Raw genomic sequence first — 15,622 nt, forward strand, 5'->3', positions numbered from 1 at the left:
ATCCTTAAAAATCCCACCCAATTTCTATCCTATACCTAAACTTAACAACTACTAATAAACTAATAAAAAGCCCTAATTAGGAGTTTGAGGTAAAAGTCATAGTTAATAGTTAGTTAATGGTGAGAATTGGACCCTAATCTAAAGTGTGACCCATTTTTTTTAGTGTTTGTCTAAATAGACTGCTGCAGGGATGACGTATATGTTTAGGCCAAAACCCAGAAACAGGTTTTTATGTCCAGAAGTCTTGTCCAGAGTTTTTGGTTTAAAGGGATACTTCACCTCTGTGAAGATGAATGTGTATTTAAAATAGGTCATTTAAGTAGAAGAAATGTGAAGAAATTTTTGCATTTGGAGCTTTCTAGACTGAGAAAAGCCAGAAAATGTATTTTTGGCTTATGTGGATGAAAGACAACAACTCCCAGAATGCACTTGCTTCGCTGCCTTAGGAGGCCACGCCTATCGGTAAGAGTGCGCAGTTGTTGAAAACAACAAAGCTAGCCTACGTGATGAGTTTGCGAGGGATTTAGAGATGTCCAAAATGTCCGGGATTCGGCTTTTGCGTTCTACAGTCGCCATTCATCATGTTTACTGTGGCGAGCAGGACGAGGCTGACGGCCGCGGGAGAACGGCGCGAGGCCGGTGGCGAGATTACTGAGACGCGCCGGTCTCCCATCTCTCACGGAGGAGCGTGAATTTTTCTTAGCAATGGTAAAACGCACATCAACCGATCACTTGTTTAGCGTTCATGTAAACACTACATTCAAATTCACCAATCGGAATGAATTCAGTTAGATTGAAAGGTGTGCATGTATGTAAACAATGAATGGCGACTGCAGAAAGCAAAAGCTGAATCCCGGACATTTTGAACAATCTCGTCCGCCGGACAAGTCCGGGAAAAGGAGGATGGTTACTTACTCAGCTTTCTCCTACTATTCAGCTTTCTCCACAGAACAAGAGCTTGATAGCTTAACTTCCAAAGAAAGGCTGACTGTGTGTACATTCTGTGAGTGAGATCCCACCCTGTATGGGCGGGCTGAAAACATGCGGAACGACGCCATCTACTGGCTGTAGTCTTTAGCCTCTGTCCAGAAAATCCTCCGATGACGCAAAATGACGATTTTTGCGTCATCGGAGGATTTTTTCCAGACAAAAAATACATAAATCTCTTGTCTCAGGGTCATATGAGGGTGGAAAGCATGGTAATTCGAAAATACTACAGGTTTTCTACTAATACAAAGCTTAATGCTAAATCCTGAAGTAACCCTTTAATGTCTGAAATAAGGTATGGTTAACGCAAGCTCAAGATATTTTCATGTTTTATTCTACAACATAAAACACATAAGTAATCCACCCCTGTGCTTTCACTTGTCTTAAAGGCGATTGCTAACAAGTGGCTAAATTGGAACTACAGAGGTTGTTGGCGACATTAAACGGCATCACGCCGAACAGGTAAACTACTCATTAATCCATTTTCCCAGCCTCGTGATTGAGCTCTTGCTAAACTATTCGAATCCAAACTTTCAGGGGAATTTGTTTTACATTTTTTTTAGTTAAGACTGAAAAAGTTGGAAGCGTAATGGTTGTGATGTTGAAGTCATATGACCGGGGTGTAGTTAGTTTAATCTACGCTTAGCTATTTATTTCTGGTGATTGTTTTTAGCTTTAAGTTCAAAGTTGTGAAGATTATCCTGGATTATCCAAAATAAAAATTTTGTTGGACACAAATCTAGTTTTCTGCAATAATCTAAAAGCCAATGGAAAAATGCTATTGTTTTTGTCAAGAGAAACCAGGGTGATGCTAACTTCCGGGTTGGCCTACAACCATCATCACTGCAGCACTTTATTGTTTGTGCTATCAAATATGCAAGTTGCATTGAATAATATCAGTCTAGCCAAATTCCATACAAAAAGTTTTAGAGACACTGGATCTCATTCACTAATTGTGTGCGCGCACAAATTTGTTTTTCATATCTGAGTATTAATTTGTTTTCACGAACAAATTTTAAATCATCTATAACTTTAGTTATAACTTTAATAACAACCAAAGCCACATGTATGCAAAAAAAAGTTGTTACTAATACTAGTTGTTGCTACATAACTCCACCAATCAGGTCTACAGAGGTGGACCTGGACTAGCAAAACAAAGCAACTAGCAATATTGTGTCTAAAATGTTAAGTTAAAAATAAGTTATTCAATATTAACTTTCTGTTTATTAATGTGCTGTACAAAAGCAATTATCACACTCACAATCTTATTGTTGATTCCAACATCACCACGGCTGTGATTACATGTTATTCAGAGCAACAGCACTTTTGCTTTGTGTTATTGATTGAATATCTATTTTAGATCTTCCAAAAAGGTTGGAAAACATGGATAAAATGAACATGACTACTTCAGTATCTTGTTTGATTTAGAATTCAAATCATAATCTTAAATGACTAGAAAATAGTCACAATTTCATTTCACATAATCATACACATTATGCCCACACAGGGTAATCATATAGAAACTACCAAATCCAGTCATTCTGAGACAAAAAACAAATAAACATGGGTTTCACATATCACCTTACAAAGTACAAGAGTTTTGCTCAGTTTCAGATAATTCTTTGGTGTGACAACTATCAAAACAGCGGAAGAAGACTATATATATTTTTAATAGATACTTGAATGTCTCATCCTTATTTTAGGCTGAAAATCTTGCTTGTGTGCATTATTCATGCCCTGGTATGTCATTTCCCTCAAAAATGTAACGGCAACATCTTGATTAAAAGATAGCGAAACTCGTCTTGTCAAACAAAAACTCTCTGTAAGAGCATAAGAGATGAGAGAGGGGAAAATGATTTGTTTTGTTGTTTTCCTTTGTCTCTTTAGGCAGCTAATTTACAAACGGGAAGAAAGATCATTAATATTATTTCTGTCATGACAACTCTCGGAGAGATTGGCATGGTCATGGATATGGCAGTGTTAAAGCAGAACTTGGTAACTTTTTTAACGTAATAAAACTGTCTAGAAATCATTTGGATGGTTAAACAACCTGTTCTGGTGATATTGGTGACTTTCCCCGCTCCCCCCAGCGTTCCCAGGCGGAAAACCAACCTTGCAACTTGGGGACTACCGTCCCGGCAAGATAGAAATTGGAAGTCTCGTGAGAAGCGAGAACGAGAACGAGCGCGAAACACGAATTGCTTTACGGCAATTCAACATAAACACACGCATGTATGATGAATTACCAGATTACCCACCTCGGTAGACATAGCTCCACACGATACAGTTGGCTTGCTCTGATCAAAACAAACGCACATGAGCAGCGGTAGAGAGGGGGAGGAGGCCGCCGCAAGTGAGTTTTTTACGACCGTGTTGTGAAATATATGCCCCCCCAAAGCTGTAGGGGGAGCTCCTGGGGAAAACATGCAACAACAAAAGGGAAATCAGCGAAGAAGTGAGTAGAGTTCGCTAGAGTTACCGAGTTCTGCTTTAATGCATTTGGTCTCGGCGGAACAGATCTACACTGCTGCAGAGCAAGTACCGAGACTTGCTACTGCTAATACATTCACAGACATTGCTGTCGCTGCACATGTAACATACATGAAATAACCCCCTGTAGCAGATCTATACAGGTGGAGCTGGGGAAGGAGGAGGGTTTCTGGAAGCGCGCTGCAAACTGCTAACAGCAACACTACCAGTATTTGTATGTTGAGCGGCAAGCTCTTTGACCACTGATGCAACAGCAACCAATCAGCTGCGCTATGTAGATAACGATGCTATCGCTACCAAATTGAGTTAAGGGCCTGTCAGCCTGCACCATCTAGAGTTTCATGACAGAACTTTGTATTACAAAAAGTAAATATTTTACATGTGGTTTAGATCAACAGAAGTATTAGAGCAATTGTACAAAATAACACTTGGGAGGAAGCAGATTCATTTCTTCTTATTTACAATATTGTTGCTGATCCAGTTCATGCCATCCTGAAAGACAAAATAATGAATTAATTACTAATCATGGGTATCATAAAAAAAAGATAAGAAAAAAAGAAAGAAATTATACACACACACACACACACGCACACACATATATACATATATATATACATACATACATACATATATATATATACACACACACACACATATATATATATATATATATATATATATATGTCAAAGGTTTTATTAAAAAGCTGATACAAATTAAAATTCACTTTACAAACCTGTACACCTTCCCCAGATACGGCAGAACAGGCCTGGATCTGCCACTCTCGGTCCCGGTATGTGTGCAGGTTGAGGCCTTCTGCGATCTCACTGGCAGGGGAAGCTGTGGCCAGGTCCTGTTTATTGGCAAAGATGAGCAATGGCACACCCCTCAGGTTCTCCTCATCGGTGAGCTCCGACAGCTCCTGTGGAAGAAGGTCAACACAGAGGAGTCAGCACCAAATAGAGGTTAGCATACGGTCAATCCCAATTCATGTACTATTTGTATATGCTTTAATCCAGAGTGATTTACACTTACAGCGTATTCACATTATAGATTTTTTGTGTGTCCTCTAAGGACTGAACCAAAGATCATGGCATTGCTAACACTTAGACTTATCAGTTGAGCTGTAGGATCCCTAATGTACAAACTGGAAAAGACACTGTATTCATCATCAGAGTGGTACATAGTGCAGTGAATTTTGATCATTGTAGGAGTGAGGACCTTTTGCTACCTGGAATCTTAACCCTTAAACGCATGAATGTTTCACCAATCATTATTACATATTCGGGTCTTTAGAGACACAGATCTATATCTAACACGAATGGATCTCTACCTGTCGTGATAATATAAAACTTTCCTGATAATAGAGTAACAATTACAGAAGGATAAAATAAAGCATATTTTGTTACCTAATGGAGCTTGGAAGTGTTCAGTTTGAGCAGATGTTTTATACCATCATCACTGTTCTCATCAGAGCTCATTTCCCAGTACATTCAGCATCTGGCTTAAATTAGCAATCTCAAACTATCATTTTCAAAAGCAATATTTTGATCGCTGACAGCTTCTTCACCAGATCCACTAATATATGAATGTGTTCAGTTCTTGCTCTGCAGTAAATCGCTGAGCCATTTCAAGTTTTGCTGATGATTCTTCCTATTCTGTTGTTTTCTGCCTGCAGTAAATTGTTTGTGTATCATTGAAACAAATCATTGTGTATCAGACATTGCCACCTTGTGGAATAAAGGTGAATTGCACTTATTTAGTCATCAAAGATTCAATTATTGTTGTGCAGTAAAAATATACTTACACTGTTACACACCTCGGGTTGTTAGCAACCCTATACAGTCTTTACAAAAAATTAATGGGAAAACAGGCATTCTTTTACAATTTTGTTATTATAAAATCTTGTTATATTGATAATAATGAATTGATCGAGGAATACTAAGAAGGTTGATTTTTAAAAAATGAATGTGGAGGAGGGTAGTGAATGACGTCCCGGGTCTCTAAAGACCAGAGGTATGCGTTTAAGGGTTAAATTCAGATTCTTCAAACTATATTTAATATATTATAATATTAATAGTTTATCTTAAAATAAACATTTTAAACTTCAGACTGCCTGGCATGATACAAATGTGTTCATATTTCTCTTCTCATTTCCACCATTACCAAATACATTGTTCTCTGTAATGCTTGTTGTTGTTTACACAATGCCAAATTAATTATATTTTGAATCGCAAGAGCGATGTAAAATTCCCCTGATTGTAACACTTGAGGTATATTTTTTATAGATGGGAAGTTAAACTCTTGTTAGTGGTCAAGCCCAAAATAATGCAACGCTGGCAAATAACTGGCATTTCATCACTCTTCAAAATGAAGAACTAATTAAGGATACACAATAAAAAGTTTAAAGCCATTAACATGTATTGTTTGAAACTAGAAAGATTGTATTGAAAACATTTCTTCTGGAAAATTGTCTTAACGGACAGAAAGGTTAATCTTATTTAGGAGTAACCCATATAGGATCTCTTTTTATTTTATTTGTGCTGACGGCTGCTTCAATTGAGCCTCGAGACAAAACATATCCAGCCTATGCACATTACAAGTAAACAAAATTTGGGGCAAAATGCTTGACGTATAAATATATTAGATAAAATGCTTTTCAGGAAGAAAATGAGAAGCTGTGATTGTCACAGATTGATTCTGTCTAGTCTTACCAGTCCTGTTTCCTCAAATCTCTTTTTGTCTGCGCTGTCAATCACGTAGATCTAAAAAAAAGAAGAAGAAAAAAAAAGAATGAGAAAAATATTTTTTGACTGATTCACAAAATAGACAGTAAATACTCTCACAACATGCTAACTTGAGAATTTCCCCCTTGAGCATTGCTGTCATACCAATAAATCGGTGTTCTCCAGGTACTTTTTCCAGAATGGTCGAATCTTCCTCTGTCCTCCGATGTCCCACACATTCAGCTTCATGCTATCACAGCACACACTTTTTATGTTGAAACCCTGAAATAGCCAAATTAGCACATGATAAAGCTGTGGAGACATGTTTTGTAGATTTTCTGTCAGTCAGTGTGACTTTATATCACAATTGTGAATTAAAATCTCACAATTATGAATTTATGGCCTTGATTTCAGTTCAAACAGCTCAAACATGCATTTTAGTCCAGGACTAGCTGTGAAACCGGGGGTACATCTCACAATGGCGCTTGAAAATGATTGTACATCACAATTGTGACTTTATTTCACATTATAAATGACATTTTCCAAATGTGACTTTAAATCTCACAATTATGAATTAATATATCACACAATAATAATTTACATCTCAAACTTGTGACTTTAAATCTCGCAATCATGACTTCATATATCTCACATTGGCATACATTCATAATGTGACTATATCCCACAACTGTGAGGGTGATACATTACAAGTAACACTAGTTACGTAATCAGATTACTTTTTCAAGCAACTATAAAGTAAGTAATGCACACAAATATACTTTATGTATTTAATCTCACTCATTTAATTCACTACGGCATCTGCTGCTGACCTCCAATGGTCCAATTCAACCACACTAATAAGCAAAAATTATAAAGATAAACATCACATTTGTGTATCTTTTTAAATTTGTTATTCCTGAAGTAAGAGTCTGCATCCGAAATCAAAGGCGAAATCCTAGGCGAAAAACAGTATGTGACAAAAGATTCACAGACAGTACTCATAGCTAAAAGTACCTGGATGACCTACTAATTCTGGGAAGATTCTGAAGTGTGCATTTGATGGAAACTTTACTATCCCATTAGGCCACGGGAGAGGATTTGTGAATGGCACTGAAGCGACGTAACTGACGCCGGTAGGTCACATGATAATGACAACAAGGCGGATGTCCAGATTACGTTCATACCACACTCATTCATACTTATTTTTTTTTAGCTGTGACAAAGTAATTACTTATTACTTAAATACTTATCCGAAATAATCTAACATTTAACTTCTCATGTTTTACTTTGAGGCAGAAATTGGCTTCCTTATGTGGGACTTTCTTAGTCAATAAACTCTTTGGTTTGATTGGGCCAAAATCATAAGGCCATAGATAAAGGCACGATGTATTTAAACTCCTAGTCTAAATTTATCCTGCCCTTAAGCAGCCTCCAACTACTGAGACTTTATGGTTAAGTAATCTTTAACCGTGGGATTAAAGACACTGTTATGGTGCTATTCTTAGAGAGGATCTTCTCTCCCCACAGGCCTCGGCTATTTACAGCTTTAACTGGCTGCAACATATAATAGCTGTTAACAAAACTCGTGCTGAACAGCAAATAGTCTCACATTACTCAGGTCCCAAGATATTTTAAGTAATCAAGCAACAGTGTGCCAACATCTTAACTGTTATCAAGCTGTGCACAGCGGAGTCCAAAATAATCCATGCTGAATGTTGTGTTAACAGCCATCAATTGCATCCACTGTACAAATTCACTGATTGACAATACTGTCAGTCAATGGTAGATAAAAGTAAAAAAATTCTAATTGACATTAATTCTTTTTTACGTCAGATGGATGCTCTATGGCTGATTTCATTTGAATAACCAGCACTAATACACACAGTCATGGCATGCTCTGTCTCTGACCCCTCAACAGTAAACCAGACTGATCACATTTGATCCTATTAACTGAAACTTTCTTGGAAGTTTGAGATGCCATCATGTCTATTCATACCATGTATTTGCATAGTAGTTCTTTCTAGGACAGTCACCACCTTCAAATGGTTTCCTATAGCAGGAGTTGTATGGGTGTTTTTTTTGTTTTGTTTCTGAGGGTTGTAGGTAGACCTCAACATCTAGTGGGTCGCTTTCGTCATGCGGCAGTGTTGTATTATACAAGACACACAATTGTTGAACCACATATATCTATATAGGGGAACAAAGGGCAAGATTGGTTTTTTTTTATGACAACTGAAACAACTGACATTTAGCCATCAGTTAAACTCGTGAAGGTTAAATTAGTACATAGTTTCTAAATGAAAGTGTTTTTTTTTTACCTCAGACTAAAACAATAGTGTTAAATGAAGCGGTGTATTCTGACAAAATACATTTTCTACAAATGATAAATTGCAAATATTTATTATATTATTGTGTGTTTTGCCAGGGATTTAATGATTTACTAATTAATTAATTATATACATTTTTTTTTTTTTACATTTTAATACTACTAACAATTATTAGCAATAGTATATAAGAACTTGTATAATATTTTCTTAATGGAAGTCTGTTTGCACCCTAGACTAAAACAAAGGTAAATGAGACTATTTTTCATAATTGTGATTTTAAATCTCACTATTTAACTTGATACGTCTGTGTTGTGATGTTATATCTCGCAATTGTAAAAATTGTACATTGTTCTCATAATGGTCAGTTTATTTCTAAACAGTGTATGTATATATATATATATATATATATATATATAGTGTGTGTGTGTGTGTATATATATATATATAGATACACACACACGCACACACACACACACACACTGTATACTCATTTACATAATCACACATTTCTTAAACCACCAAAAAGTTACCCCCATTGTCAAAGACCTTTGAAGGGTTTTTTTTACAGGAGTATTTGTCCACAGTCTGCCCTCTTTATTACTGATTAACCTGATTCCTCCATTTTGGTTTTACAGTCTAGTGTTATCCAAGATGCAGCTAAAGATACACATTGGTTTTATTCATTAGGCAAAGAATTACTTTAGAATGAACATTTCCAATTCACTGTCGTATTTGAACTGAAGCGTAACTGTCAAAGGCTTTGAAAATATTTCTGCTGGATTTGTTAAACACTAAAAAAGCACAATAAATGTGTTAGCCTGCCTCATTAATAACTTCACACCTCAACAAATTAGTCTGAATTACTCATGGTTTGCAAGTCATAACACATCCTTTAATAGTTTGATAAGCAGTAAACGCACAGGGCTGTCGCTGCTTTCATAACCACATGTGTCTTAATTGTCAAAGGTTGTAAGACTTTTTTTGATCTAGCATATTAAGAAAGTGTAAAAAATCCAAAGCTTTGAAAGCCCCTCAAAGCTGCCCTTCTCACCTGAGTCGGGGTGATGGTGTTCACATCTTCGGAGGCAAGTTGTTTTAACAAAGTGGTTTTTCCGGCATTATCCAGACCGAGAAGGACTATCCGAAGCTCTTGCTCTGTAGTGCCCTTTAACTTCTCAATGACTGAAAACAAACCCTTGAAAACAAACATTTGTGCCTAAAATATCTGATAGTTTCATTTTAAGTTTCAGGTAAATCCATCAGAATGATGTGTATAACATTCATAACCTATTCTTTGTTCGAAAGAATTTCTAAATAGGCCCTTCAAGCAGATCGAAACATTTACCTTTTGGACTTCTCCCATAGTGCCGTGAATTTCGTGGTTGGAAGAGGATGCAGAAAGAGATGAAAAGGTGTAGCTACATTCTATGTGGGATATATCCAGGTAAGCGTTGATGTTTTCTTATTGGTCCACTGTTTCTTGAGTCCTCTTCCCTCAGAATACGTGTTCTTCACTTCGAAGTGTGCAGTACCTTTGTTTCTCTACGTTCCTGGCCTTCCTCATATGTGACGGGATGATGTGGAGGTGGGTGAAGATGGGGGAGGGGTTGGATTAGTAGGACACAATTAGCAATCTCTCCGCCCGCCACCCCTCCACTCGTCTCCTCCAGCACATCTCCAGCATTAAAGACTTACCTGGATTATCCTTAACCACCACCTGCTTTAGGATAGGCCTCTGAGACTCTCTTTGCTCCCTTCTTGTCTTCAGTATGTTGCTCCCCCCTGTTGAAATTAGGGTTCTACAGGCTATAATGTGAGATAAGGGAACAGTTTTAAGATGCAGATAATAAAGTAAATCTGACTTATTTTTTATGTCTATTGTCTTTTTGCAAATAACTCAGGACAGATGCTAGTGAAGAGTTTCAGACTTTTGAGTGTCTTCATGATGTTATCAGCCAATCAGTGTTATGTCACTTGACATTTATAGCTAAGGCAATTAGCTTGCCATTCTTACGAATACACTAGTGTAAAGGTTATTTAATGCCATTTTTGTGTCTTAAGTTTCCGGTTAACAGTCAAATCATAATCCTGCATTGAAGTAGACCAACAAACATTTCCACTATATTTCCAGTGTCAAAAACTATTGTCTCCCTGCATATTTGGTTCTCCTGCAGACCTTGAAATAGAGTCTTTATGTGCAAGATTCCACTTCATATTGAATTTTTAAAGCTACTTTACCTTCCTGCATAAGACCTCAGTATATACCAGCTGGCTTCAGATCTTATTCAGTAGCAGTAGCCTATAATAGATGTCAACATCAAGACTTCATCATTCCCTGCAAGGATCACTTTCTGGGGTTTAAAAACAGTCCTTCCCTCCCTTTGTATTACGCTGAAAAGCCACAATGTTCCTTTCTCCCTGTTAATGAAAGCAGTGGGGAGCATCTCTATCCACAGAGCAGTCAGAATCCAGACTCACAATGGTGAGTTTCCTGGTGCATCCCAAGGGTCCTTATCATTGCTCTGCAGACGTACTGCACTCTATTGTTGGCTGTTTCCTCCTGCAGGGATTCCATAATATTTTGGGGGATTAGGAACCAATTACTGAATGACCAACAAACTCCAACAAAACTTTGAGAGTTGAGATATTACTCATTCTATGATGATATCTCTGTCATTTCCAAAACTGTCTAGCATGTTAATTACGACATCATTAGCAATAATTACATTACTTTGAGTCTTCGTGATTACATTAGTCTACTAGTCACATATGTGTAGACTCATTTTATATTAATTGATCCCTTAGGAAAGAACAAAATCATAAATGAGATCTCATTAATATAATTTTCCTGGAGAGCATAGAGATTAGATTCAAGGCAGGAAGCAACTGAACATTTAACATTTCGCTGGAAACCTGCTGCCCCCCAAAACACCGGAGGTGGCGGGGAGGAAACAGCGGTGTGAGGGTGTCGAGAAGGAGCTCGTTTTTGATGTTGTATTTTTACGCACCCCTTCCCAGGGGGCACACCCTCTCGGTCCTGGGTGCAAAAGCCTCTGAACTTCTTTTTCTTTTCAGGTCCAGCTTCTTTTTTGGTGGAGCGCTTCGCGACACGCGTTTTTTGAGAAGCTGGATCTGGTTGGGGCTGGGTGGCCGACAGCCCCAAACCTTGGGCATGGCGCGGGAGGAGCTTGTCAAAAGCCTCCTTGTGCCTTTAACCTCCCGGAACCTCCCCGACGACAGTATTTCACTGAGTCGCCGAATAGGCCGGAAGGCCGTTGGCATGGGCCGTTTGCTTAGTCACGGGTAGAGACAGATCTGTGACCTCCTCACTGACGTTTCCCCCACCCGTGCCCAGTTCTTTAAGCAGGTCAGCCTGGTACGCCTGCAACATGGTGTGTAGGGCAGCACCAGCCTGACCTGCCACCTGAAAAGCTTCCCCTACCAGCGTAGATGTAATTCTGCATGATCTGGAGGGAAGCGCAGGCTTTTTGAGTGATGATACACTGCCAGGGGAGAGATAGCCCACGGACATCTCTTCACCTGGGGGCATCATCGTATAACCCTGTGCCTTTGCACCAACAATAGTTGAATATACCAACGTCACGGGCACAAAGACACGGGAAGAATACGTTTTGTTCCATGATTTAGGTAATTCATCATGGAGATCTTGAAAGAAGAGGAGGGTCTGTCTCTCTAAAGCCTCCCCTTTGCCACATGACAGAAATCTGTCGTCTAACTTGCATCGTCTTGGGGGTCTCTTGTTCCTGTGGCCAGTCTAAATGAAGACTGTCCACAGTGCGAGTGACTACCTCAAGTAACTCATCGTAAGATCTCTCATCACGAGAGGAGCGCTCGGAGGCAGTACACTCGAAATCCATCTCCACACGAGAACCAGTGTCTGAAGAGGCGCCGCCACAGAAGCAGGTTCGAGGACCTCACGATCTGGTGAGAGAACAAGAGAAATGGGAGGACCTGTCTCCTGCCCTTCAGCCAGATCGACACGCGAGCCCCATGATCTTGCCATCGAGGATACGCAGGCTTGCTCTTCCCACAAGAATGCACGCCTGGAGCCCTTTGACAGAGAATAAATTTGCTCACACTCTGCGACCCCGAGGGCTGATACAGCGTGATGTTCCCCCAGACACAAGATACAGAAATCATGCAGATCATCCTCTGAGATGGGCTGTGAGCATCTCTTACTGGATTCACTTGACATGATTCTCTTTTTTTCAACTCTCAGAAAAGGAGTGAAAAAAGGTTTTATTTCCTGCCTGCAGGCAAAACTAACTCCTAACAAAGGGTATAGTATGAGAGAGAAAGTTTTCAACCCACATGGCACACAATGCGGTTCTGAAGACAAAGGAACCTGAAAGCACACCTGTCAAACGTCTATAGCCTCTGAAGTGCGCATTCCAATGACGTCATCATCAGAGGTTATTTAAGCCAAATTCTATGCGTTTGCCACACGTTGTCACACTCACGGAAGGGAACAGACAGATGGTAAGGTGAAAACAGATTATTGAGCAGAGTGATGGGACAACAGCGGGAACCAGATGATGGTGAGAGGATGGTGACTTGACGAATATTGATGGAGACTTAGCTGGTGATGACTGAAGTGGATTCTCTGTGCAGGTGAAGGATGAACACGATTACTGGAGATCTGGATCGGGATGACGGACAGGAGACGGATCGAAGACAGGATAATTGACGATCTCAGGTGAGTGTACAGGTAAGAAGTCTTTCGTTCGTAGTAACGTTGATGAGACCAGACACTGATGTGAGGGTGATGCAGGTTGATATAGGCTGTGTTGATGAGGGAGTGCTGGTGCAGGGAATCAGTATCTGGTGATGATCAGCAGCAGGTGTGGTGATGGCTGACTGAGTGCAGGTGGGGACCAAAAGGGATGCTGGGAAGTGTAGTGCAGACAGGTTACAGAGTTGGTGACTGAGCTGGTGACTGTGACACACGTGTTCACAACCGGTCAAACAAAGATGTTTTCCCAAAGCGCTGATCCAGCACAGCATTGAGAGTAGCTTTTGATAGGGAACATATAGCAGGCTTTATATTTTACATTTTGCAATCATTATATAATTATATAATCATGATAATCATTCACAATCATAATATTTGGGGTTCCGTGGAATCAAAAAGTTTGAAAACACTTGTGACAAGATACAATCAAAATTTCTCATAAAATTAACTAGACTAGACTATGTTTCTCTATGGTTATTCTTCATATAAACATTTCTGCAAGCTCCACTAATTTTACATGTTAAGCAGTTAGCTCATGTGACTATATCCTATTTAAGGGCATCACTGTCATTCTAAAACAACACACTTATTATGAAGGTAAAAGAGTAGCAAAACTCGAGAGCATGTAGATGTGAATTTGAGACATTTTCATCTGCTTTTCTGTAGTATGCATTATTAGTATGGTGTTTACTGAGTTTGATAATATAATTTATTTCTTGTAATATCAGTCTAATGCATTAAGCCATTTTAGCGTTTCAGAGCGTCCTCGAGGACGCGGGTTTCGTGACATCGTCCCATTTCAATGGCTAGGCGCCAACCAATAAAACGGCTCCTTTGAACACCCCCGCTCCCGCCCCCCTTTCTCTCTCGTCGCCACTGATATTTCAAGTGCACAAGTTAGTTTTGCACCTAATATGTCGCGAAGAGAGTAGCAAAAGTCAAGGCGCGAAATTTGAATTTGCAGTGACAGATTTAAGTGCCTAATTGAGGCTGTAGGCTACTGTGAATGTGAATGTAAGATTAAATGCAAATATATATTACAAGTTTGTGTCTGTCATTGTATTTCTGTGAATGGCATTTTACAAATTTGTGACTACTTCAAATTCAGAATACAGAGTTCTTTGTGACTATATTGTCTGTGAGAGCAAATTTCAACATTTAACTTCAGATTTTTATTTTACAGGTTTTCACATTGGAGCTGTGAGAGTAAATGTTCGCGTACAAGTACGAATATTTATTGTACAAGTTCTCAAATTCACATCTACGTGCTCTCGAGTTTTGCTACTCTTTTACCTTCATACTTATACTCATTATTCGATATTTCTTTTGAGGAGATGTGAGAACCATATCTGTGAAGATCATGATAAGCACTTTCTTTCATTTTTGCTAAGGGTCATTAATTACTACATTTGCTTTTTCCTCAGACGCACAGGAACACAAATGCCTTTGTTGCTGGCTGAGCTCATCTCATCTCTCCAGCTGTAAGAGCGAGGGAGAGTGAGATGGTGAACGGGCTTATGGCCACACGGACTGCTGCACTGATGAATTAAGAGGAACAGGTGTCGACCATTGCAGAACAGAAGGAGCTTTGGTGACGCAAAACAGAACTGGTTCTGGATGGTTTTTTCAGTCCGGACCTGCTTTGGGCAGTTTGGACGATTGACTGGACATGTTTGTGAAGAAAAACTTCTTCATAAAGCTCCCCACAAATCACAGTCTCCATTTAGGAGATACTGTACATAAAGAGGGACCTTTTTTGAAGAGCACCAGTTCACAAAAATGTGAAAAATAAACCAGTTGAATCTGACATTAAATGATCACCATAGATTGCCATTGAATATAAAAAAGCAGTTTTCACATTTTGATGAATGTCTTTGTCTACCACAGGAAAAAAAGACATGAGGGTAAAGATGATGACAGAATTTCAACAAATCACATGTGAAAGGTGTGCTGCAGATAATCAAATGCAAACGGGTGAGACTAACACTAACACTTTTTTTTTTTTTATAATAATTGTCAATTTAATTTCTGTCTAGAAGGTCATTCATCCTCAGGTTTCTCTGGATGATTGTTGCCTGAATGTACGTCAGTGAGTTTTCCTTCTCAGTGACTTTTATACCCAGCGCCATTGTGTTTTATGGTGTTTGCGCAGTGACACGTTGTTTCTGTGAGCCAAGAAGTTCTAGCTCAGGTTTTGTGTAAGCTCACTGGTCTCCAGCACACAGCCAGCTTCATCATGGAGATCTCTCTGTCTCACCACCAACAGAAACCATCTGTCCAGTCAAGGGAAAAGGTACCAAATTTCCTCTTCACTTCTTACCTGTGATATACAACTGGTAAG

General features: G+C 39.0%; 1 protein-coding gene across 1 annotated transcript; it reads right to left on the bottom strand.

The window, feature by feature from the left end:
• Positions 1 to 1,776: 1,776 nt before the first annotated feature.
• arl3l1 (ADP ribosylation factor like GTPase 3, like 1) lies at positions 1,777 to 10,096 on the bottom strand. The gene is made up of 6 exons (XM_084387342.1): positions 9,874 to 10,096; positions 9,580 to 9,723; positions 6,367 to 6,483; positions 6,190 to 6,240; positions 4,212 to 4,397; positions 1,777 to 3,969 (listed from the first exon to the last, which is right to left on the bottom strand). Exons 1-6 carry the CDS (start codon positions 9,889 to 9,891, stop codon positions 3,922 to 3,924), a joined length of 564 nt encoding a protein of 187 aa, XP_084243468.1. The 5' UTR covers positions 9,892 to 10,096; the 3' UTR covers positions 1,777 to 3,921.
• Positions 10,097 to 15,622: the final 5,526 nt, after the last annotated feature.

Source organism: Rutilus rutilus (genome assembly GCF_951802725.1).
Source record: "Rutilus rutilus genome assembly, chromosome: 18".
In the NCBI taxonomy this organism is placed as follows: domain Eukaryota; kingdom Metazoa; phylum Chordata; class Actinopteri; order Cypriniformes; family Leuciscidae; genus Rutilus; species Rutilus rutilus.

Excerpts from the sequence above, each read along its gene's own strand:
- arl3l1 (XM_084387342.1), bottom strand. Across the intron at positions 4,398-6,189 it reads GATTTGAGGAAACAGGACTG|GAGCTGTCGGAGCTCACCGA; the intron begins GTAAGACTAGAC and ends CTTCTTCCACAG. Across the intron at positions 3,970-4,211 it reads TATCTGGGGAAGGTGTACAG|GATGGCATGAACTGGATCAG; the intron begins GTTTGTAAAGTG and ends TTTGTCTTTCAG.